This window comes from Colletotrichum fioriniae (assembly GCF_027942845.1).
Source record: "Colletotrichum fioriniae strain IMI 355084 chromosome Unknown scaffold_6, whole genome shotgun sequence".
Lineage (NCBI taxonomy): Eukaryota > Fungi > Ascomycota > Sordariomycetes > Glomerellales > Glomerellaceae > Colletotrichum > Colletotrichum fioriniae.
The window spans coordinates 516,058-543,204 of NW_027076842.1; the positions used below are offsets into that span (position 1 = coordinate 516,058).

The 27,147-nt window shown below is 52.7% G+C and overlaps 5 protein-coding genes and 1 non-coding gene across 6 annotated transcripts; 3 read left to right on the forward strand and 3 right to left on the reverse strand.

Annotated features, from left to right (window-relative positions):
* Positions 1-1,458: 1,458 nt before the first annotated feature.
* cms1 lies at positions 1,459-2,698 on the forward strand (the record flags this gene model as incomplete). The annotated part of the gene is made up of 4 exons (XM_053195556.1): positions 1,459-1,702; positions 1,857-2,080; positions 2,285-2,390; positions 2,517-2,698. 4 exons carry the CDS (start codon positions 1,459-1,461, stop codon positions 2,696-2,698), a joined length of 756 nt encoding a protein of 251 aa, XP_053046895.1.
* A 3,828-nt stretch (positions 2,699-6,526) lies between these two features.
* Positions 6,527-9,068, forward strand: RGD1 (Rho GTPase-activating protein; the record flags this gene model as incomplete). The annotated part of the gene is made up of 5 exons (XM_053195555.1): positions 6,527-6,745; positions 6,801-6,854; positions 6,916-7,528; positions 7,578-8,741; positions 8,791-9,068. 5 exons carry the CDS (start codon positions 6,527-6,529, stop codon positions 9,066-9,068), a joined length of 2,328 nt encoding a protein of 775 aa, XP_053046894.1.
* A 4,773-nt stretch (positions 9,069-13,841) lies between these two features.
* Positions 13,842-15,443, reverse strand: N0V96_005629 (uncharacterized protein; the record flags this gene model as incomplete). The annotated part of the gene is made up of 4 exons (XM_053195554.2): positions 13,842-14,012; positions 14,094-14,408; positions 14,498-15,322; positions 15,369-15,443. The coding sequence occupies 4 exons, from the start codon at positions 15,441-15,443 to the stop codon at positions 13,842-13,844; spliced, it is 1,386 nt and encodes a 461-aa protein (XP_053046893.2).
* Positions 15,444-16,596: 1,153 nt separating this feature from the next.
* On the reverse strand, positions 16,597-16,680 carry N0V96_005630. Its single transcript has one exon. It is a non-coding gene; the product is annotated as a tRNA-Cys (tRNA).
* A 1,939-nt stretch (positions 16,681-18,619) lies between these two features.
* ISN1 (IMP 5'-nucleotidase) lies at positions 18,620-19,949 on the forward strand (the record flags this gene model as incomplete). Its single annotated transcript, XM_065757452.1, has 3 exons — positions 18,620-18,689; positions 18,779-18,991; positions 19,057-19,949. The coding sequence occupies 3 exons, from the start codon at positions 18,620-18,622 to the stop codon at positions 19,947-19,949; spliced, it is 1,176 nt and encodes a 391-aa protein (XP_065613795.1).
* Positions 19,950-21,186: 1,237 nt separating this feature from the next.
* Positions 21,187-23,055, reverse strand: N0V96_005632 (uncharacterized protein; the record flags this gene model as incomplete). Its single annotated transcript, XM_065757453.1, has 1 exon — positions 21,187-23,055. One exon carries the CDS (start codon positions 23,053-23,055, stop codon positions 21,187-21,189), a length of 1,869 nt encoding a protein of 622 aa, XP_065613796.1.
* Positions 23,056-27,147: the final 4,092 nt, after the last annotated feature.

Below are 27,147 nucleotides of genomic sequence, written 5' to 3' on the forward strand. Positions count from 1 at the left end.
GAAGGAGGACTTGAACAAAATATTTCCCCTTTGAAAATTGTTGCCCAGAGACTGACTACTCGGGGGACCAAAAAAAGTTTCGGTGTGGGGGCGCGCGCGAGCGATAAGGAAGGATAAGGAGCGGCGGGCAGCGATTAGGAAAATTTTATGGGGCTGGCTGGCCGTGCTTGGCAAGTTCTGGCGCCAAACAACCTACGCGCTCACTCGCATACCGGCATAGATGCGGCCGGCTTGTGGGGTACGAACTTCTCGGAGCGCGGGATCTCGGAGAGGAAGAGGAGAAGTACGGGACGCAGGTTTAGATATCGGCGAGGAGGGCGATTCGTTTTCTTCTGGCTCCGCTTGCGTTGTTTCTATGCAGTCGCAATCTGATTTGACTTGCCGACACTTTGGAAAGCCAAGTATCGTGTCTCTTGAAGGTAGGCTGCCAGCTTCGTGATGTTCATGTAAGCCCAGAGGTTACCTCATATCAATCGTACTTCCAAGCTGCTATTGGTATTAACGTCATCTGGATGACTTGGGTTTTCAAATGAGAGCCATGAATCTTTAAAAATAAATGAGATATATCTTCCCTTGTTTGACAGATGGTTATGGATCGCGAGTTCGTGCATGCAAAAACCACGCATGTTGTGAAAGGTATGGTTATCATCATCTGCCTTTCTTCCTTTGCGACGGAAATGAGTGTGTTGGCTGTTTCCCGAGCAAATCGAACACCGATTGACAAGTTAACCGGCAGTATTGTACCGTCATCTGCCAGAGGTCGTAAGAGCATCTACCAAAGCATCGAATGGGTTGCCTCGTGAACATTACAGAGTACCTTACCTTATAGAAAGAAGGACTGTACGCTGCCCTCTCTTCTAGGGTATCTGGCGCAGGTCGACGTGGAATTGATTCGTGACAGCTTAGGAACCTTAGGAGTAGTTACTTAGGCCCCCCTTCTTCTCAACGACCACTCGGCCGTTATTCCCCAGTTACGTAGTGAACTGGACAGGCAAAATGACATATATGTCCTCTCTACAAGCTTGGTTTGCGTACATCAGGTAGTGTACTCCCAGGCAAGGCAATGTTTTTGTTTTCTCTTGATGTCGGTCACTCAGTCAGTCTGTCGGCAACTGCACGCCTTTAGGTGCACTCCAGCAGACGAAGCATGCGCACTGTGAGTGCTCCAGTGCGGGCCCAAGCACCTAACGGATCTTTCCCTAGGTGTCACCCAAGGGGCTTGCCTCTCTCGAGCACAGTGCGATACCAAATTTTTCTTCCTCTCAATGCTTCCATGAAATTTTTCATACACGGCCAAGTTCTCATATCAACTACACCCCAAATATTCACCGAAACTTGTAAACCACCAAAAAAAGTCTTTACCTGAAAAGACGTCCACCTCACCGGAACTCACTCTATTAAAACCCCTATACTACATCAAGACTTTTTCAGAAAGAAACCCCACACAAACACACAACAATGTCCAACACGAAAAAGAGAGCGGCGCCCAGCCAAGACGGCGGCGAGGGCGGCCAAAAGGCAAAGAAGCAGAAGAAGAAGTCCGCCTACCAGGTCGACGAGACGCTCCTCAACGCCGAGCTGGGCATCAACGAGTCCTTTGCCGTCATGGACAACCAGCTCCTCGCAGACTACACGGCGCAAAAGATTTCTCGCTTCGGTACGGATCTGAGTCCGGTTGAGCTTTCGGATCTGTCCATGTCTGGTGAGTTTTTAGCCACCTCGTCGTTTTCACTTTCCCAATACCTCTTTTTCTCATACATATTATGCTATTCACATAAAGAGAAGAAGAGACTTTGGAGGAAAGAGAGAGAGAGAGAGAGAAAAATAATGAAAGATTCATACTGATACAAAAACAGCAAACGTCATCAAGGACACCACATCCTGGACGCAACCCCGCGCCCTGGACAAGCTACCCGCCTTCCTCGAGAACTTTGCAGAGCGGCCCGACAGGCTCTTCACGGCGCCCAAGGTCAAGGGCGCGCCGCACACCATCATCGTCGCTGCCGCGGGCTTGAGGGCGGCGGACGTCGTGAGGGCCGTGAGGAAGTTTCAGGGGAAGGAGAGTACTGTTTCCAAGCTGGTGAGTTTTTATCTCTCCTCTTCTCTTCTCTTCTCTTCCCTCGTCTTTTTCAGCTCTGGATTTTCCGTTCAATTTGGATCCCCTCACTCTTTTGTGATTTGAGGATTGAGGGGGTAGAAGGAATGAGAGAGAGCGTCTTTGTTCATACCGGTATTCAGCGGGGGGGCAAAGATGGAAAGAAGGCTAACGTGGGTATGCTCGTAGTTTGCAAAGCATATGAAGGTAGATGAGCAAGTCCAGTTCCTCCAAAAGACACGAACGGGCATCGCGGTCGGAACGCCTGCCAGACTCATGGAGTTGGTAGACAATGGTGAGTATCGCAAACTACTTCTTTCTCTCTTACACTTATAAATCACTGCGGTTATGATCCCTCTCCCAAATAGCCACAACACCAGAGCACAGTAAAACACAGAAAACTAATCATACACAAAAACAGGAGCGCTAAACCTAGATAAACTCCAGCGCCTCGTGGTCGACGCCTCGCACATTGACCAGAAGAAGCGCGGCATCATGGACATGAAGGACACGATGCTCCCGCTGGCGCGGTGGTTGTCGAGGAAGGAGTTCAAGGAGCGGTACGGGGATGAGCAGAAGCCTTTGGATTTGATTTTTTACTAGTCTGGGACGGGAGGCGGCAGAGAGAGGGTGTGATGCTGGTTGCGGGATTGGCAGTCATGCACATATTGTTGGAAACCGAATATGTTCCTCGGCAAGAAGAGTTGAAGCAAAAGCATGGTGAAGCATTTGGGGAGAAGTGTGGGTTTCTTGTTGGAAGCAAAGGACGCAGAGAGACGGATTTGATAGGATTCGGTCTCGGTAGGCCTTGATCTCGGCAGACCTTACCCACCGAGGTCACGATGGCGGGGGGGAAGAGCATCTGATGAAGGGGCATAGAAAAGGCATGCTAGGAGCTTGCTGGTCCCATATCATAGAATAGGCGTGTTAAGACGCGGGTCAAAAAGACAAATCGGAATCTACGGCGACAGCCGGTACTTGTTCAGACGTCACGCCCCGTCCCCTGTGTCCAGTGTCACATTTCTCGGGACGGGTTGACAGGGAATGGGGGATGTGGTTGCTCGTTAGCATCACCTGGGAATGGGTACACCGGCACATCACGGTCGTGGTCTCTGGTCAAGAGGAAGGCATAAAAGGCATTTGACACCGAGCAACTAGCCCCCGGCACTCAACACTTAAAGCCGGGTCTGCCCCAAGTCCGGCATGTCCGGCACGTTGCTTGTTGAAAGACTACTATCGCGGCAAAGAGCTTGAAACGCGGACGTCTGTCATGCCCGTTCTGACATCTACAGTGGACCACGACAAGGTCCTTGGACGAAGTCGGTGGGGTTTGAGAACGGTCTTGTGCGGGCGAGATTGGTGGTTGAGATCCCTCCCGCAGCATTCATGAGAGTTCTGTTCACTTGATAGTCCCCTTGCCTTGTAAAGGGAAGAGTGGTCGATGCATTGGATGGCATCCCCTCCCCCACTTCGTCCATGGAAGACTGCAGAATAGCGCTCATGCATCATGGAATGTCCCTTATGCAATTGCTGGCACTGGATCAGTGACTGGAGGTGATGGTGGTGATATATCACATCCTGATATCACCAAAATCAATGAAGCTTGGCGGTCTGAAGTCAGTCAGATGTTCCCCGCCAAAGTCTAGAAGGTAGGGATCGCCTGCGTAGAGTTAAAGTCGGCTCGGCAAGCGTTTGAGGTGACAATTCGAGCCCACACCTCCGGTACCAGGGGCTTTTTGTGTTTCTGATCCGTCACTTTAAATATAAGTCTAGACTAGACGAACACGGTCGCGGGGAGGGGATTGAATTAGGCGAAGAATGGAATGTCGATGGCCGAGGTGAGTGTTACAATGAAAGGGGGTACATGGCCAAGCAAAACCAAACTAGGGGTTTGGGATGAATGGGACTTGAAGAGGATATCCAGAAGTGGGCGGGTTTGAAGATCTTCTGTCGCAGTTGTCGGACTCGGGATGCCAAGTCGACATCGTGCCGTAGTGTCTGGGACAGGGGACGGCAGGCGTGATACACTTTGTACGAGATCGACGTCGAGGGGACGGTTTTGGGATGACAAGAGGATGGGGACAGGCCGAGACATGGGACGTCCAAGGGGTTGATTTTCAATTGCTGGCAAATCTTTAGTCGGTAGATGGATGTGATTATGCGAAAGGCTACATGTGTGAGTGTGAATAATGGAGGAAGCTGTGTAGCTTGAGTTCTAACAATAAAACATCGTTGAATTGTAAGCGGAACCTATCGACGCCTCGACAGTTGAAGAGATTGGGAACTCAGAACATTCCATTGTCGAACGTTGAAGGAATCAAACCCTTGGCTAGCTCGAAAGCTTCAGTACGACTATTCGATAGACTTTCCTACGACTGTCGCTGGTTAATAGTGATGGTCGAGCTGGAAGTGACCAGATGAAGATACGAGCACCACGAAGCAGGGCCCGCCCTGGATCGGCGGGCCACTTGAGGCATCTACAAAGCTCAACGTATCCGTATAAAGTGTAATGGTGTTTCCATTTCGTATCCGAGTTGAATTAAACCTGCGCGATGGCTATTTGGTACCCTTTAGCGATGTGTCACTGGGCTGATGTTGCGTTCCGTGGGTCTGAGATGATCTGCTGGTTTGGTGCTTCAGGTTGCCGTGAACTGCTACCTCGTGCCTCGATACCAGAACAAATCGAGAGACATGCTACGTTGGATGGTGACCTTCGTCATTCTTCAACGCTGAGCACGGGTGGGTAGGCACGGCAGGGCAGTGCTCAGCTCTCAACTGAGGGAAGCTAAGCTCGAAAGAGACTACGTGCCCGTTTTGTCGATTGGGGCGGCGGTGGCGGGTGGTGCGAGGTCTGTGTGATTTGCGAATGGAGTTGAAGAGGGGTGGGAGGCTGGGGGCTCCAGTTTATTCGTTTTAGCCCCGATAGTGGAGAAAGGGACGCCTCAGCGAAAGAAACCATTTGATGGTGATGGAGGGGAGGAGATTAAGGTAGTCGACTGTCACCGGGGTCTCGATCTGATTGCGCTACAGTAGACATCAGTGTCGCTATTCATAGCATCCAACTGAATCGTCCTCAAGATATCCGTAGATTGTAGAGGAACATACTCACTGTCCGCAGCTGAGGTGTGGTTGTCCATCACGTACCGACTTACGTCCATTTCTGGGGCGCATTGCAGTGGCACTCGTCATGTAAATGGTCTTGTGCCTCTGAACCGTAAAGTATCGCAAACACTGCCGGCGTCGAGGACGAACTGCTTCGGTCTCATGCTTCGTTTGCATCTTCCTTGTCGGGTATCAAAACAAGTACGTAAACGCAGGTTGTAGCAATAAGGTACAAACGAATAATGTAAGGTAAACGAAAGCAAGGCCGTGCGACGAGGACGTTTCTTCCAGCTGTCGCTTGCCGATTTAAGACGTTTCTCTGCCTCTCTCTCGCTCTTTCTATCCCGTCGCTTTACTCCACCGCGCAGCTTCCTTCCGCCGCGACCCAAGGACCCCGTGTGCCCATCACCTCAGGTTCCTTCCTTCCCTCAGTTCTGCACCTGCGGCCCGGCTTCCATGCCTGATGTACATGCCTAAGTAACTGTGTGTACGCTAAGACCACGGCACTGTACCTTCGTAGTCTCGTCCCAAAAAATTCGAGAGTTAAAGAGAAAAAAAAATAGCCCGAGACATCCATTCCATTGTCGATTCAAGCATTATTCCAGATCAAGTCTCTTCAAGTTCGAATTCCACGCGTCAACACCGTTAAACGTCCGCTACCCTACCTTCAGCCACCTACCTTACCAAAGGTAGATAGGACCCTGACGTACCACTCTCGCCCGTCTCCGTCGATTTGCTCCAGGTCGTGGTCCCTCACTCGTCCCACGTTAATCCGTTCTCCGTGTGCTCCCCCGGTCCATCAGCAGCTGCCCAGGTACCCACGCACAAGCGACGCCCATCTTCCATTGTGCAGCACACCACCACTACTACCACCACCACAACCACCTCCTCCATCGCCGTCCCGCGCTCATCCGTGTATCCAAGGCCACATTTCATCCGCACGATACCCATCACTTCCCCGTCCGACCGGTCACATTGGACGACCCATCCTCCCACGAACCCATCATCGAGCCTCTCGCATGAATTACCTCCGTTTCACCCCCTGCCTCTCCACCTAAACACATCCCCCAACTCTCTTCGCTCACGGTCACCACCACCGTCGCACCGGGAATCTACCTTACCTCTCACCACGGCAAAGCCGCAAACCCGCAAAGCTCGCGCCCTCACTCACCTCACTCCTCCACGCCTCGAAACCACGCCTGTCCTGGCTTCTTCCTTGCCTCGTCCCGTCTTCGCAAGCAGCCTGCCGCCACCTGAGCCCGAGCCTCCATCTCGTATTACCTGACTAGACTTGCGCCGCATTGCTCAACTCCCCCCCGACCTCTCAAAATGGCCGACCTCCGCTCCCCATCCGACGATAATTTACCCTCCCACAACGATCAGCGCGACAGAGCAAGCAGCATGTCGCTAGGAAACACAGAAACCGCAGCTTCCTCACAGAATGGAGGAGCCGCAACGGCAAACGGCGGCCCTCCCGCCGGTAACGACACGGGCTCGGCGCCTACTTCTGAGGTCTCGCGCCAGGTCCAGGAAGTGCTATCATCAGACGTAAGGAGGCCGTCTGCTCTCTCTCCGGACCACCCGAATACTGACAGTGGCCCAGATTGGTGTCGCAACCATGCTGAACCAGCTCAAGGCGAGTATTGCTTCCGCAAAGGTGAGACCGAATCCCGACACCCATTCCCGGCGAGGATGACAGCTGCTGACGGAGACTCCAGGAATTTGCACTCTTTCTCAAGAAGCGATCACACATCGAAGAAAGCCACGCCTCCTCACTCAAGAAGTTGTCCCGTATAAGCCAGGAAACAATGCACCAGCCCGATCACAGGCAAGGCTCTTTTGCGCAGGCCTACAGCGAAATGATGTACATCCACGAGCGCATGGCCGAAAACGGAACACAATTCGCCCTCTCACTACAACAGATGCACGACGACCTGCTCGAGCTGGCCGCCGTGGCGGAGCGCAGCAGAAAAGGATGGAAGGCCAACGGCTTGGCGGCAGAACACAGGGTGGCAGAATTGGAGGCTGCAATGCGCAAGTCCAAGGCCAAATACGACAGTCTGGCAGAGGAGTACGACCGCGCGCGCACTGGCGACACCAGCAGGAACAGCGGCAAGATGTTTAGCTTGAAGTCCAAGTCTGGCCCCCAACACGAGGAGGATCTTTTGCGCAAAGCCCAAGGCGCCGATCAGGACTACCAGGCCAAAGTACAGACCCTGCAGAGTGAGAAGGCCGAATTGATTGCGAGGACGAGACCGGAGGCCATCTCTGCTCTGCAGGATTTGGTTAAGGAGACCGACTCTGGTCTGGCGCTGCAAATGCAGAAGTTTGGTAGGTCAACACATCGCCTCTAAGAAAACCTGAGTTAACGCAGTCACAGCCTCCTTCAACGAGAAGCTGCTCTTGAGTAACGGCCTTAGTATCAGCCCCATCAAGGGCCAAGGTTCTGGCGGAGGACCGCGCAGCCTTCGCGAGGCCGTTCTGGCCATTAACAACGAAAAGGACCTCCACGATTACCTGACATCTCACCACTCGAAGGTGGCAAACAACAACGGCGAGGTCAAATACGAGAAGAACCCGATCTTGGCAACCGCCCGCCAGCAAGCAATGGGCCACCAGCCCAATGCTTCGGTATCAAACGTACCGCAGGCGGCGCCATCCGGATCATTCTCTGGGCCGCCAGGAGGACCAAATCAGCAACAGCAACGAGATATGCCACCTCCTGCTAGACCCGGCAATCTCCAGCCGCCATCTGACTCTCCCCAAAGCTTTGCGCCGCCCAATATGCCGGCTGCCCAACAGCCAAGGCCATCGTCTCAGCAGCAACATCCTCCTGCTCAAGCGCAGCAGCACGGCCGTAGCTTCAGTACAAACAACATGCTGAACCAGCCCAGCCAACAGCAACAGTTCCAGTCGAACCGCAACTCTGGTGTTGTAGCGCCAACATACAATAGCGGTGGCATGTCCTCTCAAGGACCGCCACAGCTGGGAGCATTGCCGTTCCAGACATCGCAGTCGCCTCCGCCGCCGCAACAGCAACCGCAGCAACGAGCGCCGCCGCCGCAAAGCCAGTACCAGCCTCCTCAGCAGCACCAGGCTCCTCCAGCACAACAGTACCCTCCTCAAGGACCACCGCCAGGTGCAGGAGGATACCCGCAACAGAACAGACAGTCCCCTCCTCTCGGTGGTCCCTCCGGACCATCGCCCAATGCCGCGAGGCCCACATTCGGGCTAAGCCTACCTCGCTTGTATGAGCGAGACGGCTTGCCTGTGCCCATGGTCGTCTATCAGTGTATCCAGGCAGTGGACCTCTACGGACTTGGCGTCGAGGGTATCTACCGACAGTCTGGCTCGTTGACGCATATCAACAAGCTCAAGACCATGTTCGACACCGACTCGAGCAACCCAGCGTTGGATTTCAGAAATCCCGAGAACTTTTACCATGACGTCAATAGTGTTACTGGCCTGTTGAAGCAATTCTTGCGTGATCTCCCCAACCCCCTGCTCACTACAGAGCATCACAGCGAGTTGATTGAGGCAGCCAGTAAGTTGTCCTTTCTTGATTGCTTCTGAGTATCACTGACCTTTCCTAGAACAAGAAGATGACATTGTTCGCCGAGACTCCCTCCACGCCATCATCAACAGCCTCCCCGATCCCAACTACGCCACTCTGCGCTCGCTGACCCTCCACCTCCACCGCGTCATGGAGAACTCCCATGTCAACCGGATGAACTCCCACAACCTCTCCGTCATCTTTGGCCCCACGGTCATGGGCACCGATCCGGCAACTAGCATTGCCGACGCCGGATGGCAGATCAAAGTTGTTGATACAATTCTGCAAAACACCTACGAGATCTTTGACGACGAATGATTGCGGCCTGGCTTGCACTCATTTTAGCGTCCCTGTTTCAAGTCCTCAAAAATTCGCAGGTCTCCTTTCTGATCTAGGTCAGACTAGGCCGAAACGTACATACAATCGCCCATGTATTCAGGCGAGGAATTGTCCGCCGACAACACGTCTTTCAAGATCGGTTGCAAGACAGGGATATTCAAAAAGAAGACTATTGGTCTGGATTCAACGGCTTTCGGCAAAGCGTAAGGGTGGCGTTTGGGGGTTCAGAACTCCATCCTTTTTCTTTTCAATTTCAGGGATACCAGGGTTCTGTAGCACATCACAGCACAGCGTCGCGTTCAGCGTCCTCTTTTGATTTCTCTTTTTCTGTTTGCAGCTCTCTCCCTCCTTTCTCATGTGGTCCTTTTGTCGGATGACTGCCGGGTCGGCCTGGGAAGCATCAAAGGGAAGGTCACCGTAGGATTATGTAGCAACCTGGATGAAGGGGATGAGCGGGAAACATGAGCAATCAATTCGTTCATATGTCATTTACCTCGTGCCTTTGCGTGAACGATGGTATACGTCTTGGGAGGCCGTGATGTGGCGTGTACAAATGTCCCAATCATTGTGATGGCACTACAAGACCGCCTCGTTCTTGATTATGACTTGAGGGCATGGCTGGCTTGTGTCACATTGATGGTATGTCTAGCAAGGAATGCGCAACTGGCATCGTTCAGGGCGTGAATACAAAAGGACGGCTGCACTGGAGTGGGATTCTTGCTCAATCAGGGCATACGTGGGCAATTTCAACCTCGGCCGAGAGCCGCAGAGGGTGTTTCTGCGCAGGCGACGGGCTGCCGTTTTGGGGAGGCGTAGGTTGATAGGAGGCAGATCCTTTCAGTTACTATAACTAGGGTTTTCATTTTGATAGTAACGTGCTCGTTCTGTATCGTCGTGTACCACGCTCGTATTCGTCCCCTTGGATATATAGGATAACGAATGTTAGAATGTAATGCTGTCTTATAAATACTATGACCTGTACACTCTAAAGGTAATACGTTCGCAGTAAAGACCAGATGTTACGGACCTGAGAGAGAGCCCGCTCCCTTCTTGAACTCAAAGAGGGGCTCTTAGAACAAAGAGTCTCAAACGCATAGCGCATAAGGGATGTGATGGCGGTGGGCAATGGGTCCAGCACCAGTTAAGCAAGTGAGCGAAGTAGAAAAGGAGGTCACATTCAAACGAACGCGAGAAGCTGACTACACATCACATCAAAATAGTGAGCACAGGGGAAGCGGGCCGAGCGAAATTGATCGAGGGAGCGGAGCTAACTGACACCTCCATTCTTAGGGCTAAGGTAAAGGGGAAAATAGACCTCTGCAAACACCACGGTCGTCTATCCTCATTCATCGTACCGCCGTTCGGGGTGACGAATACGTTAGGGAAGCGGGATCTGGAAAAGATGACGTCGCTGGGTTGGGCTTTAGGTCTTTTTTATTACAAGGATAAGGGGATAGTCAAGAGGATCAATGTGCGGAAGAGAGACGAACAAGGAAGGAATTTAGAGTCTTTCAACTTCCTCTCGATCATCATTTCGGACAAATACAATGGCTTGATCTGTTTTAGGCTTATCATTGTGCGTTTTGTAAGGTTTTATGTGATTGGTCTATGTAGGCTCGTGAGCAAGCCCGTCTTTTTTTTGTTGTTGTTTTTTTTGTGCTCTGATATGAATTGACGTGGGCGCCGCCTTCATCGTTTTCCATGCTATACATAGCAGGTACATAGTTGGAGAACCTGAAGGGGGTGCTATCCAGCAGCAAGGCTCTTATAGTGGTAGAGATCCCATGTGTTATCCGAGTTGGTAGGTGTCTTGCTCTGATCTGACCGGAGGGTGTCACAGGCTCGAAGCATTTTGTATCCCTCAGCCGGTACTCGGAGCCTGGGAATTGATTGGATAGATGAGCCTTATCTTCCCTCACGTTCCTGTGCACCATCAGTGATGATGGCCCGACTCCTCCCGGGGCTCGTCAGGGGGGCAAGGGGGGTAATAAACTCATACCCCCTAACTATACGCGGGATTCACCCATATATGAAAAAGAAGAGATGACTACAGGAAAGAGATTTGAATCCTGCAAGTCGGAAGTATCTCCTTTGGAGACGTTCTTGTCACGCGACAGAGTGTCACCATCTATCCCAAGTCCCCGACCTTCTGACAAACTCCTAGAAGATAAAATGCTAGAGTAAGGATCAACGAAGGCATATAAGAAGCACTCCTAAAAGGAAATAACAGAGCGAACGGAAGTTCTGGTCTTTCCTTGGTTATCTCGGAGGCAGTGGATTTAGACCTTACTGCCGGGTATAGGCAAACCAGCCCAGGCTAGCAATCTCGGACAGAGAGACCATGTCCAGCGTTCTTGCTATATGTTTGGCTCGGACGTATTCGTGAACGAAGACGATAAGAACGCGAGATAGGTAAAGAGCGTGATGAGTTTATTGTCCTTGCTTACTTTCTTTTGAACGTCCCTTTAGATAAATGTAAAGACATATGATCTAAGTGGTGCCAAGATGTATTTGGTCAGCCCAGCTCAAGATCTGCTCAAGCTGAGGATATTGCCACAAACCTTGACGGCCCTTGAGCACGTGATATACGAAGAGTTTCTGGGCACTTGATGTCCTTTTGGCAATTTTCCTGTCAAAGGTCACTTGTCGAAGAGCATGGGATAGTCACAAAGACTGGCAAATCCCTTTCCCTTGATGTGAATAAGCTTGAGGGCAGATTCACGTGATACTGGTAGAGCCAATATATTGTCAGGAGAGAGACTCCATGTTCGTATGGCAGTGTACACCTCATGCAATGATCGATTACCCAAAGGCATACTACGGGCACAAAATTTATTCCACTGCTTACGCAAAGGGGCAGAAAGGCATCTGCAGACCGAACGTAATTGCTTCATCGGTCCTTCCGAGACATTCAGAATCTATTGGTCCCACGGAGTCCTTTGGGTTGGATGGCGTAGTCAAGGCCATGGGCTTGCTGCCAAACTGCCAATCTGCCAGATATCCGTCAAGCAGTCTCACTTCTCTTCAACCATAGGATGGATCATCAAATACATGGATGCCGACAATCAAGGTTCGATATGATGCAAGCCATCAAGGAGTCAGGTTGAACAAGTCATGAAGAGAGGTCGAGCTGTCTGATGGATCACCTTAAACTGCTGCCTCACACTTTTGTTCGATGGAGTTCGTCCACAAGCTCAGTGATGTGTGGTTCGATCCTAAGGGCCAGAAAAGACAGTTCTAATGCAGTTAGGCCATTCTACAAAATCAACTGGCGGGTCTGGAAATCACTGGCACGACGCGCGACAATCCATCCCATTCTAATCAAGAGATGTTGGGTGGCGTCTCGGTCTCCAAAACCGATGACTAAGCATCTGAAACGAAGGATCACGATATCAAAAACACCAAAAACATCACCAAGGCACTTTAGAACATCACCAAAAAGAAAAAGAAACAATCCAGATGGCAAAAGAGTTCACCCCCCCGGTACCGATTTGGGGGCTACATCTCTTGGTGCTCATGCTGGGAATCGAACTCGGTCGCTAAGCCTGTCGTCGAGTAGGCTGATTGGCGTGAATAATTGTTGACCATTAACCATTCCACCACCCACGCCACAGTTTGACCTGACCCCCGACTTAGAGGGCCCCTGCTGTGCTGGTGACAGAAACTGAGTTGGAGGGGCCTATATGGGACAGCAGCCTTGTCACCTGGCCATCAAGGTGCTTTTCACCCTGGGCCTGACCTAGGTAGGCTGCACATCTTCTTCATACCATCGCACGCAGCAGACGGACATAATGAAAATGAAAAGGGTGAGAATCAAAAATTGCCACAGCGATGGCCCCGAAGGACAATCGAGAGAGGTCTACTCCGCGATGTGCAATGCAGGCATCCCTCTCTGCGGTCCGGATTTCTTGATCCCCAGACCGCCCATGAAGGTAAGTATGAAGAAAAGAAGAAGAGAAAACAAGCAAAGGAGAGGAGGAGGTCGGGATTATATAGGTGTTTCCATGGGGAGTAGGTGGAGACTGAGGCCACCATTTCCCGCCAGGTACCTATGCAAGGGTGGAGCTTTGGGAACAGACCAATGGAAGAGCACAGATGGGGGAGCTGCCTGCCGGAGCGGAGATGAGTCCGGATCAATTCCGGAGCTACCAGAAGTCACAGAAACCTCCAACAACAACCGGCCAAGGTACCTTACGTGACCAAAGTGCTGCCTTGAGCTGCTGATTACTTCTGTCACTATAGATGTTGAGTGTATGATGAGAGATAGGCTCTGTTTTGAGGATCTGATTCAACTAGTTGTCCCGAAAGGACAATCATTCTCGATCCTCAGGATGGTCGGCGATGTTTGAGATGCGACTCGTTGAAGGTGCTCTATCCCTTGTGATTCCTTCGACCGGACTTGCCAACTCCATGGATGCACAGATTGATCAACGCTATACTTGCACATAGGCCTCCCATCCCTCTCTCTCTTTCAAGACGCATGACCGCGATATCGGACACCTCTCATTCAGCTTTCAAGACCCGAGGGGTCAGCTGAACATCCAGGCCGCCCTTCTCCCATAGAATGTAGACTTTTGTCTCGGCGTACCAGTTCGCCGTCTCCGCAGCTGGGCGGATATCGAAGTTCCAGATCAGTCTTGCGAGAATCAACCTCATCTCGGCATAGGCAAGACTAGATAATCATCTGTCAGCGGGGATCTCCAACGGTTTCGACTCCATCGTGTGCGCCATGAAGCACGTCTTGAGAGCTACTTACTTCTTCCCAATGCAATTGCGAGGACCGATGGAAAACGGTTGCAGAGCCTGCTTCGCATCATTCGCAAATCGCGGGTCACCCAAGAATCGCTCGGGGACGAATTCCTCCGGCAAAGCAAAGTGGTCGGGGTTATGGTAGACAGACCAGTGCCAGACATCCACCACAGTCTAGAACACGCGATTCCCAAAGTCAGCGCACACACAACCTCCCATAACACCATGAACAAGACACCGCGGGAAGGAGCTTACATCTTGCGGAATAAACTCGCCCAGAATCGTATCGCCCCCTTCGCCGATGGCTCGCGGGCTGGGACCAGGCACGGGCGGGAACATTCGCAAGCTCTCGTCCAAGACGGCCAGGAGATACGGCAGGCTTTGCACGCTGAGCATGTCGATCTCGTCTTCCGTCGTGAACGCCGATCTGACCTCGTCGTTGAGCTTGACTAACACGTGTGGGTTGGTTGCGAGGAAGTACGTTGCCGCAGTCAGCAGCGTGGCTGTCGTTTCCGACCCGGCGATGATAAGGACCATGGCGTTGGAGGTCATCTCTTCGAACGACATGATCTGGGTTTTGGATGTCAGTAACCAGCCTGCAGCACCTAGCTGATTTTTGGTCTCTTTCGAAACATTCTGAGTGAATTGGCGGCACTCACTTGTCCTGCTGATTCTGACTTCCTGATCATTGCATCCACAAAATCAGGCCGGCTCTTCCCAAGCTCCAATCTCTTCCGCAACTTCTCCCTTGATAGCTTCCGGTTCTGAGCATACTTACCCATTAGCTCCTTAGGAAGCGTCAACATGAGGAGCGGCTTCAGCCACGGCAGACGCCGAAAACTCGTCAACATGGCCATGTTCTTGATACTCTTAAAGATGAGGTCGACCCAAGGGTGATACGTGCTATCCTCAAGACATCCAAAAGGCTCCCCAAACGCCAAGTCGCCAATAACGTCGAACGTGGTAAAGTTGAACCACTTTTCGACATTCACCGCCTCCTCGTCACCATCCCGCGATACCTCCTCCCGCAACTTCTCAAAGAGGGTATCGACGTACCCCTTGATAATAGGCTGCTGCGCAAGCATAGACTGCGCCGAGAACCCGTGCGCCAGCGCCCTGCGAAAGCGGCTATGGTCCCCGCGCTCGGAGCCGAGAATGTTGTCGCGGTTCGGCAGGGCGTTGACGGGGTCTTTGCCGTTCTCGCCGGTATAGCTCTTGCGGTGGCCCCGGAGCTCTGCCATGCCGTCTGGGTGGTTGATGGAGAGGTGGTTGGGGCCTACCCGCACGATGGGGCCGTACTTTTGATGAAGTCTGAGGATTTCGAGGTGACAGGTACCGGCGATGAATTCGCGGACGTAGGGAATGGAGGAGATTGACCATACTTTTGGGCCGGGGAATCTGCGCAAGGGGTTGAGATAGAGCTGGTAGACGGCATATCCTATGAGGTATGCGATGAGCTGGGTGAGGGGTAAGTTCGGGTCCGTCTAAATATGCCCATGGGTTGTGACTGAACAAGAAGGTCTAACTTACAGAACAGAACGCCGCGACTGGCAGAACCAGCATCAAAGACCACCGAGCCTCGTCGAGGCTGAAGGATTGCAACATATCGTTTCCTTGATCTGAAGAGTGGTTTGGGTGTCAGTAGTTGATGTCCAGCAATGTCCGGAGATCGACCAAGCAGCCTCTTTATAAAATGAAAAAATGAACCCTTCACTCTTTGCGCTTCCATTCAAATATGATATCACTACACACCCTCTCTCTCCACGTCTCCTCGAAGCTGTTCGTCGGCTTTCACTCGCCCGCACCCCCGATTCCGTCCCAATTACCAAGCGAACCCCTCCCATTCGTCGCAAGATACACAAGGTCCTTAGCTCCATGTAACCATAACGTGTTGCATTGATTCAAGCTCTCTCGACTTTCAAATTCGCTACCGTCGTGTCTTCTTTACCCAGACTTCGACCGAAATTGCGGTGCCCGAACTCCGCCAGCTCCATGCAGGAGCGGACTACTCCGTTGCGGAACGTGCTTCGGGCGGCCGTTCTACGAGCTCCGGGGCCGAGAAGATTGGCCCGGTCTCTTATTGACAACGTTCGCCTCTTCTTCTTCAGTTCCATTCAAGCCAGATAACTTCACAAGTGGTTGCTTGCGATTGGCTTGGTCTGCAAAAGAAGCCTCGGATTCAATCGTCTTGCGTCTTCCGTATCCCGGTAAACCTTGAAGATACTTTCGGGTTGTTAGGGCGTAGAACGACACATCATTGAATTGACTCAGCATCACTCAAAGCTTTCCGCTCGGGATTAGAGTGATTTGAGTCTCTATTCCGATATCGTCTTAGACCTATCGCGAGGGTGAATGAGGGCTTCATCCGTGAGGTTTATAATTATTATTTTTTATTTCAGGCTCACATGTAGGCTTCAGGAACATGACTCAGACCGAGTTTGGTGATTTTCTGGTGTAATGCTTGTGTGAACATGACAGCATTCGCTGCGAAAAGATATCGCTGCCGTTCTGTAAATGACGAAGGTTTTGCTAGGTGGATAGCTTATACCGACGTAAGTGTGTCTGAATGTGACGATGCTTGCCAAACCAGCCTTGGGCTGTATGAACTTTACTGCTTCATGCTCGTCAAAAGCTAGAAACCACACCCGCCAGCTTGGATTTCTGGCTCGCTGAGCATACTAGATATCAAAAATTCATACCTATGGATGGATGCCCAAGACAAAAAAGGGACTAAAGTTCGTGATATGGGCAAAAGGACAGGACCGACCGCGATTCGAACGCGGGGCCTAGAGATAACTGCGTAGAACTGCAATCTCTCGCTCTACCACTGAGCTATCGATCCTGCTCAGCTGATGACAAAAGATGGAGATTTGTGCGACTAAGAAAGTAGCATCCCCGCCGCTTCAACATTTCGTCTCGCGCCTCCCTTCCAGTCGCAGTTTTCCTTTGGGGAGGCATTCTTAGTTTGTTACTTTTGTTGGTCGTGAAATGCGCAACGTGAGCCAAGTATTCCAGACGATGCTTGGTTTTAGATGCTCTACCATGAATGCTGTGCAAAGTCATCCACGTGGTGCCGCGAAGACGGAGAGACGAGGGATACATGTTGACTCGGAACTGTGCTTGCTTTTATTCATGGATCCAATCAACAATGGTGATTGCCTGTAGTGGGAAGTCTATGTTGGCCTTTTCTGAGGTGATGATTGAACGCGATGCCTTATTCCTTCAATTGTTCGGCGCCCAATTTTGACTTTGCTGTTTGTTCTTGAGCGCTTTCTAAGGGATGATCACGGTTTACTGTTTATACCATCTCAACTTTATGCCATCCATGTCACCGAATGACCTTGAGTACTGTCCTGGCAGACACAACAGCGATAATGGGTAATCTGAAGTACAAGTGTTTGCCTCTGTACAAGAGCTGAGCAATTGTGACGACAGTAGTGAGAATAGGTATACTCTGATAAGTTATCAGTGACCTTGGTGATATTTACGTAGATACCGAGGTTGGAGCAACGCAATTTACGCAGTGCTAGATCCGTACGGCATACGCACAAGGCCTCGCGAGTCTATCTATCAGTGACTCAACTACTCATTGTGTGGATCCCCCATTGGAGAAAGCCAGAGCGACGGAAATGAAGCCGGCGAAGCACGCTATCAATCTCACAGTCTTTCCGACTCTCGCTCAGAATCCATGTTCCGTGATACTCGAAATCCAACTATTAGGTAAACCACAACCGCAGGAGTCACAGACACGAACCGTGAGGTACGAATACACCCCCAAAGCGGGGTCCAAGCAGTTGCGTTTCCCCAATCTCTCCCAGTGAACCCTGAACATTTACAACTGAGCCAGCCGGGTAGCGGCGGCCTCCGGTAGATGTTAGCGTTGCAGCGCACCCCTGGCACTGGTGCATTCCGCCTGCGACAGGTGCAGCTCTCCCCCGAATCTGGACCACCCGACCACCGGGGCCCTGCACCTTAGAACTCCTCAGTTGGGGAAAAGTGGATCCCACGAGCTCCATGGGGCGGTGGAATTCAACATCACTTCGTTACTCACCACGGAGACTCTGACTGCATTCCTTCTTACAACCTCTCTCTCTCTCTGCTTCTCGATACTGCTTCAACCTTCTTCCATATACACAACTTGTAAAGCTTCACTTCTTCTTTGGGAGTCTCATAATCTCACAGATTTGATACCAGACTAAAAGACAGTGATACCAACCAGCTACCCCTTCAAATAGCCGTTACCCCTCCTCGCCCCGCCATCTTCAACCTCGCCGTCACTCAACCTCAACCTCGAATCCGAAGGTAGCCCATCATGACGACAAGATACAGGGTAGAGTGTAAGCAAAACATACTGCAATCTTTACATTGAGATAACCTCACCAACTAACGCTCGTGCAGATGCTCTCAAGACCCACAGACGAGATCAGTTCATAGGTATGACAGCATCCGCCAAGCTCATCGAGTCTCATGACAAGTGTCAGGAGACTCATATTACAGCTTCGGCAACAACAGATCTCTTACTCCAGTGAAGCCTGGAAGAGTGGCGATGATCAAGAATCTGGTCGGCAGCGAAGTCGCTGTCCCGTTGTTTTCCCAGCTTATCGTCATTGGCCACCTCACAACCACCGCAATGTCCAAAGCCTCCCGACCAAGCTCTCTCTTAACCGGCAACTAGCTAACCCTCACTTCCAGAATGGATCAAAGGTCTCCTGGCAGTCCCCTTCGTCCTCTACTCTCAGCCCACCGGCGTCTTCGACACGAGAGCGACGAGCATAGCCCGCATGGCGGAGGAATCCCACCGCCGCTACGCCGAAATCTTTCGCGACGTTGAGCACATGATTGACGACCACAGTAAGCTACTTCCAGTCTCATCTCACTGAATTCAGCTCATTCGCTTCCCTTCCCTATGAATCAAGCTACCAAAACTAACACCCCCACAGTAACCCGTCAAGACGAAGACCTCCCCTCAAAACTAAAAATGCTCGTCCCGTCAGCAGGGCCCTTCTTCACCCGCCTCCCCCTCGAAGCAGCCTTCACCCTCATGGACGCAAAACGCCTCATCTCCTCCCGCCGCTACGTCTCCCCTTCCTTCAACGACGTCCGCCTCATCCTCAACGCCGCCCAGATCCTCGCCGTCACCAGTCCCAGCCCTAGTCCAAACCCATCCTCCACCACCACCTCCCCTGCCGCCTCCTCCAACTCGCAACCTTTGACGGAGACGTAACCCTCTACGACGACGGCGACTCCTCCTCCCAACCTCCCCTTATTCCCCGCCTCCTCTCCCTCCTCCGCCGCGACATCAAAATCGGCATCGTCACAGCAGCAGGCTACACGACAGCAGACCGCTACTACGACCGTCTCCACGGCCTCCTCGACGCCATCGCCGCCTCCCCTGACCTAACCCCGACCCAAAAGGCCTCCATCGTCATCATGGGCGGCGAAGCAAACTATCTCTTCGAATACGACCCGTCCTCCCCGCACCTGCTAGCCCCCGTCCCGCAGGAACAGTGGCTCACGCCCGAAATGGCATCCTGGTCCGACGCCGACATTTCCGCGCTCCTCGACGTCGCGGAGGGCGCCCTGCTCGAGTGCATCCGCACACTCAACCTCCCCGCCACCCTCCTCCGCAAAGACCGCGCCGTCGGCATCGTCGCCACCGACCCGGCCGTCCGCATCCCGCGCGAGTCCCTCGAGGAAACCGTCCTCGTCGTCCAGAAAATCCTCGAGCTCTCCGCGCTAGGATCCCCCGCCCAAGCAGCCGGCCACAGCACAATCACATCCTCCGCCTCTGCCACTGATGGAAGGGACGGTTCGGCTGCCGCCACCACCACCCGCCGCCGCGTCCCCTTCTGCGCCTTCAACGGCGGCCGCGACGTCTTCGTCGACATCGGCGACAAGTCGTGGGGCGTGACCGTCTGCCAGCGCTGGTTCGCCGCCAAGGCGGGACACCCGGAGACCCCCATCGCCGGCGAGAAGACGCTGCACATTGGCGACCAGTTCCTCAGCGCCGGCAGCAACGACTTCAAGGCCCGGAGCGTGGGTACCACGGCCTGGATCGCGAGTCCCGGCGAGACGGGCGAGCTTTTGGATGATTTGATTGCGAGGATTTGAAGGGGGAACAAAAGAAAAGAAAGTAAAAAAAAAACAAAGAGAGAGGGAAATCGACAAAGCATGGTGATGATTTACCTCGGACAACGTTCCCCGCCCTCCCTTCTCTGGCTGCCTAACACCAGCCACTAATAACCTAATTCCTTACGAGACCTTGAGGCCATGCAAATGATATCAAAAGAATAACTTTGTCAAATTCAAGGCAGTATTCGTCCACGAATAGGGAAAGGGCTAGAGGGGAACTCAGGGAGAGAGAGAGAGGACACTGGGTTGTCGATGTAGAAGACTATCAGACGAGGTTCACTAGCAGGTTCATGAATAATGCTTGTCTCCGAATGGGGGTTGCTGGCCTGCCGCCTGCGATATAGGGAACGGGGAAAGGGGAAAGGAGAAAGGGACAAGAGGAAGGAGAATGCATATCATAAGCTATATCAACATCAAATTTAATACCATTGTTTGGACACTCAAGATTGAATCAGTCAACTTCTCACACAAACCCACTCCTTGTGGCGATTTGGTCACACCAGCTTGCAATCACAGGCATAAGAATGGGAACAACACGTGCGTTGACAAATAACGGTCAGTGACCGTGATAGCAATGTTATTTCTTGTTCGGCTATGCCTATACATCGCTTCTTGCAACCAACCTCCAGACATCACGCACCGGCCGTCTATGTAGTTGTTGCATTGTCATCTGCTGATGGATCGGCTTAGGAATAAACTCCGAAGTGCCTCTCATATACGACGTCTATCGCGTCGATTTGTTCCTGCTGCCGCTTCTCCCCCGTACCTAGGTGTATGCGCCTCCATCGGCACCGTATCCATTGAGAAAAAAAAAAAAAACCAAGCCAATTCGTGAGAAGGAATTCCAATCCTCCGGGGGGTATTGTGCATTTTTGTGTAAACACCGTGAAATCCGTTCCATGAGAAAAATCGAGTGATGCTGCTCCGTGGAGCACTGAGGGAACCCTTCCAGTCATCCTGTCTATCGCCGGGGAATTGAAAAACAAGCCGCCCACCGTGTGGGGATATACATAGGAAAAGAGGTCAAGGGGCTGGTCTATTGTGAAAAGCCAAAGCCAAGTGAGTGTAGAAAGTCCATAACTTTGTACAGAGAGGCGGATCGTATGTGCAGAATGGGATCGGAGATTATGAAAAGTCTATGCGCGGGTTTCGGCTGTAGTGATGAGGAGAGCTGGCTCCTGCGAAGAAGAGTCGTCGAAAATTGGTTCTGCGACGTTTAGAACATGGCGCCCAAGGGAGCTCCAAAGTTGGTGCTCTGCTTGAGCTTGAGGGGAATGTCGATTTCCTCGAGCTTGCTTTGCGACTCGGAGACGTCGTCTCTATCGGAGGAAGAAGCTCTGTCGCTGGTCGAACCCTTGTCGCTGGCGGCATCCGTATCTGCCTTCGCTACGTAAAGGTTCTCTTTCGCCTCCAAAGGCTCTTCGACGAGTTCCGGAGTTGGCGCCTTCATGCAAGTCGGCACAGCATCGGCGCCGCTGCTCACATCTTCAAGCTTTTCGGACAAACGCTTGAAGAAGATTTCGTCATGAGCAGGAATGTTGCGAACCATCAAGGGGCCCTTCAGAGCAACGTCGTCTGCCGCCTCCAACGTGGGGAGGGGTTCTTCGGTACCGCCGTAAGCGTCATGCTGAAGATCAGATGAGTCTGCTCTGGCCCTGACATCATACAGCGTTGCCGGGTTCGAGCTCATGTCAGTTGGTGCCAAGGTCGGTGTAGAGCCTCCACTACCATCAGCAACTGTCGCAACTTCTGTGCCAGGAGCTGTTCCCAGGACGGAGAGGGAGTGGCTGGGCGTATGGCCGGCGTGCATTACGAGTCTGGCAGGCTCGGGAGCAGCGAGCACCTCGAGTGTGTGTTCCTGAGTAGGGCTTCGCCTTGACTTGCCAGACTCTCCGGGCGGGGAAACAGCTCTGGAGGAGTTCTTTGAGTTTTCCGGAGGGGTCATGCCAGAGTCGATGAATGTGCTCTTCTGAATAGCGGGTGCCTTGAGGGGGACGCCCTCCAGCTGAGGGTTGATGATTTGAATGTCGACAATGGGGACGGGCTCCTCGTCCTTTGGAGAGCCGAGGAAGTCGACGGGATCGGCGGTAGTGGGCTGCATGTTGGGGTTGAGCGGGATGAATGGCGAGGACTCTGGTTGCCTGGAGGGAGAAATCCGGGAACTGCCAGGACTAATAAAGTGAGATCGGATCTGGGCTGGCGAGACGGAGGCTGAGGAAGAGCCATTGATTGGCCTCCGCTGTGCAGTGCCGTTCGAGAGGCCGAACCGCGCGTCATTGGATTGCGAGGAGAATCCTGGGAAAGAAAGTTCAGTGGAGCCGTCGGCCCCACCTCGCGTTCCTGTTCCTGGAATTGCAACAGTGACGCCGGCGACTTTGCCCGCCTTCTCTAGCTCGGCTCTTTGCAGCGCACTTTGCAGCCGAATCTTGTCATTGTCGATCGCTGCAACTTGTTCTTTGAGGCGGCGAATCTGTTCCGTCAAGTCGTTCTTCTCGGCTTCCCATGCAAGACGTTCGTCTTCCATAATCATCCGCTCCTCCTTGTAGACTTCCTCTACACGTTCGCGGTTGGCTTCCATGTATTTACGCTCGGCTTCCCAGGCCTCTCGGATCCGCGCATTTTGCTGAGCGAGCCGTCTAATAATTTGTGCAGACGCAGGAGCCGAGGCTGCATCGGCAGAAACCGATCGTGGATGGGGCATTCCGTTGGGAGAGACTCTGGCCGTCGATGCAAACGCGGAGGGGTTGTGGCTGTTGAAATGCTCGAAATGAGTCGGCGAGACGACCCTTGGTATCTGGTCGTTCGAAATCGTCTCTCTAAAGCCGTTTGTGCCGTTGACGCCGTTGGTGTGTAAATGGGGTGAAAGAAGGCTTTGCGTTTGCGGCGGATAGCGCACAGCGCCGGATGATTGGGGAGAGTAAATGGAGTTGCCCGTGGCACTTGTTGTCGTCGTCGTTGATCTATTATCGAAGTAACAGGAGCTCGCCATTCGATTGAGTGACAACGGAGAGATGACGGCAGAGGGCGGCATGTTGGGATCGTGGTCGGTAAAGGCCGATGGCAGGAAAGAGTCGGAGGCGAACATGATTAAGACTCTTGAGAAAGAAGGAGGCAGCTGGGGGTTGAGACCCAGGTAAGGAGCATCGACACCGGTGGTGGGATGGATGTCTTGGGGGGGCTTGCCGGCAGGGAGTGAGCGAAGCGCAGTTGCAGCGTGCGTGCAGGAGGGATGACGCAAAAGCTGTTGGATGGCTTATTAGCGCAATTGCTCTCTCTCAGGGCGAGCGCCTCGTTGTGCCTTGGTCTTGGGGATACCTCGGCCGTGGGAAATTCTTGGGGGATGGTGAATTCCACAGCGAGGTATGCCAAAGAGCGAAGCCGAATTGGAATTTACCTAGCAATCGATTCGTCGAAAATCCGCCCTGGGGGAGAATGTCGAGATGCAAAGATCCGCGCAGTGATCGTGGTCTGGTAATTTGGTTTGGTGGCGGAGAGTCGTCCGTTCCTTGGGTGAATCAGGAACAAGTGCTCCACTGGTGCGGGTGTTGTATTCGTGGATGGGAGTGTAGTTGTGTATGTGTGTGTGTGTTTACTTGTAAGGTTCGGATGCAAGGTACCGGTTCAATAGCGTCCAGCTCTGTATCGAGGGAGAGACGAGAGTTGGTGGTGAGTCGGAATCGCGATCCAGATCACGGCATGACCAGCCCGATGCATGAAAGTTGTTTCCTTGTTGAGAGCTTTTTGAGTCGCGAGGGAGAGGATAGAAGACGGAGAGCGGGAGAAAGGGCGGCGGCGATGGGGTGGTTATTGTAAAATGGGATGAGTCGTCTCCTATGGATGTGTGTACTTCGTACCTCAGGTGCACCGCTGCGGAGAGGCAGACCTAACGGAGACGCAGTGAGGACGGGGAGCAAGAGGTGACCAGGGCGACGAAAAAGGGAACCTTGGGGCAAGCGCTACAGGGCAAGGTACTTGATGGTCAGCCGGACAGAAGTGAATTTCGGAGGCAGTCTATTAGCGGGTGGGCAAGGTATCCGTACCAACCAGTGACTGATTTCAGAGCGGGTTCTTGGGTGGATGTGCCGGTGAGGTGAGAGTAGGTAATCGGTACCGCACCGTATTGCGGGTACAAGATGCTGAGGTGCGGTCTGTGACTCTGATGATGTACCTTAGTATTATAGTAAGGTATCGGGAGGGAACGTAAGGTGCCTTCGGTGCAGAGGTTGGGCTGGACTGCCTGCCTTGGGTACTACCGAGTACGTATTCGTAGGTGAGAGGTGCGCAACCTAAGTGTGGAACTGTGGATTTGGGCGACTGGGGGCAGCAGGGTAATAATGGGGAAATTCAGCAATTCAATTGCTTCGGTAGGGCGGCGCCAGCGGTAACTCCCATGCCTGATCCGCCTTTTATTCTCTCCGTCTCCAATGTCTGTCGCTCTCGTGACACGCGATCAGCCGGGGGAGAAGGGGTTGCCGGGTGTCTGTGTGCGTGTGTGTGGGTATTCGTGCAAAGAAGCGTGGAAGCATAGGCGGGCAGCAAGCAGATCAAGGGCCGGGTTGGTTTGGGGGCGGAAGAAGAGGATAAAGCAGAAGGAACTGGACGAGTTCGGACTGCGTCTGGCGGTCCCTCGAGCCTTTGAATGCTTGTTCTTGAGTGGCTGTCCCTTCTTGAGTTTGAAGAATACCAATAAAAGATCTGCCTGAGTGAGTGTCGTGAGGGAGGCGGGATGTGCAGCCGTCGCCCAACGGAAGTGATTGCCTCGAAGCCGAATGCCCCTGTTCCTGCAACCTGCGCCTGTTCCCTTTCAGCTGGACCCTGAAGCCTCAAGAGCCCCGATGGGGGATAAAGACAGAGCTGTGGTGCTGAATTTGTCCGTCGGCACAGCAGGCGAGATTTGACAGCTCAGAGTGCAGGAGGACGAATGACCATCTAACAGGGGGGACGGGACAGCAAAGGGACGGGATGCAGGCAAAGTTGGGGGGAAAGCGCGCCAACGCGGAGGAAAGGGTCGTGGTTAATTGGTGGCAATATCCCCCTTGGTCTTCTTGGTCTCCTAAGGTATCCGTAGACCGTAGGACTTTGGCGGTGGGGGAAGAGATAGACCTGGACCAAGAAATGTTCTAGACAAGCTCTAGACGAGAAGAAGGAAGGTGAAGACTCAATTTCGGGTTGTCGGTTCGGTAAAGCGGGAATTGGAGAGTTGAGGGGAAGATGGAGTAACCGGGGAAGGTTGGTGTAAGCAACCGTCGTGAGGCACGCGGTAAACGAAGGCGGGAAGAGAACCTGAGCCCAAAGCAACAAAGAGAATGGTCCAGAACAAGAGAGGAATCACATGGCCGTCAAAGGGAAAGAAACAATGCGAGATTCAGGACTCTAGACTGTCTTCCTACCTTACCTACCCGACTCTGGAGGTACTATCCTGGATTCAAAGTTCAGGCCGACGACGCTTGGAAGGAAAGGGCAGAAGGGGAACAGGCTAAATGGGACAACCCGAGCAATAACACTTTAGTACCTACTCCGTACACATTACAGTCGCAATGGAACCTCATTTGATCCCTTGGAGGCTCGGACGTGTTAACCTTTTCCTTTCCCTTACATGAGCTCCGATGGGAATTGCGGTATTGTCCACTCCTGATGGCCATGTTCCTTACCTTTACACGTGTACCGAGTCGGGTAGCACCTTGCCCATCTCAGGGTCCTCCACACCACACCCATTTCCCAACCAGCCCCCTCCCCTGCGCCTTCCAAGACGTCCAAGGACAGCCCGGACCTGCCTTACTTTACTTTTGCAACTCGGAAAGTATCTTCTGAGCTCTCGACTAAGACTTGGCTTGTGGGAGGGACGGGAGATGAGGAAAGACGACAGAAGTGTGTGCCTCAGGATTAGTACACACGCAAGGTAGCGCCTACCTGCCTGCCAAACATCCCAAGCTCGTTTCATCCTTTGCATCGCAGTCGCTCAAACGGTACAAGTCAAGTCACTCCCATGAGGAGGGCTGTTCACATGTATCCGTTTTCCCCAATTTTACCAACATTTGTCTAAAGTGCTCTCTGAAATTCTTGATCGAATACCACATATTCAACCAAGGATAAGATCGCATGGCCTTGAGCTCTCTGTCTCTAGACCGCATCATCTACAATCAATAACCACCAGATCGTGGCGCGCGCTGAGCACAAGATGATCGTCTAGAGCGCCGCTCAGGTACCACCGTACCAATATCCCGGGACACCTCACCGCACCACACACTCAAGTACACGTTGCTGGTGCTGTCGTCCCAAACCCAGCTCAGCACAGGATGCAGGGGGAGCTTTTCCAGGGCGCAGCATTGGATCGAGCTGTTGTTTGGGTTCCAATCGGAGAGGGACGGCTTCGGGCCGCGAGGTTTGACTGATGATTCGACTGACTCTTAGTCTCTTCTTCGCCCTCCTTTCAACGTCCCAGTCCATGTCCACGTTGCGCCGGAGCCATGCTTCAGATTGAGGTACGGAGTACAAAGAACCAAAAAGCCAAAAGAGGATGATGGAAACGGGCGCATCAACGCTGTCCCTGCTCTCTCTGTCTCTCTCTCACCCCTCTTCTCTCATGTCTACCTCTTTTTTGACACGTGAAAGGGGACCGGCGAGCGTTTGTCTGCTTTGCGCCTTTCCCTTGATACTCGTGCCACTCAATGCACTGTCAACTACCTACTCGCAGTACGTACCTTTTGCTCTTCCATTGGTGACTGACATTGTTAGCTCGAAACGTCTGAACGGGAGCTGCCCTGATCTGCGTCTACCTGAACTGTTTGGCAGCAGGTGGTCGCAGTCCGGTCCAGCTCGGACGTATGTACCTGCTTCATTGTCCGGCAGCCTGTCAACACCCATCGAGGCAACAAAGATACATACGGCGAGACCAGAATGAGGAAGGAGGTACGTATACGGAGGTCCTGACCTATGAGATGTCTGCCCTGCCTTACGGACCATCGTGCCAGGGACGCGGAATCGTTCCTGATGCTCCCTCCTGCTGTCGCTCTCTGCCCTAAAGTGCCTGCTGGACGATCGAGGTACGTACCCCTCCGTACCTGGCTGTTCCGTCGAGACGCCTGTCCGGGGCGATAAGATGCCGACCCGTCTTTCCGGTTTGCAATTATTGGATCGCTTCCTATTGGATCGGCCTTATTCGACTCGCCCGCTGAGG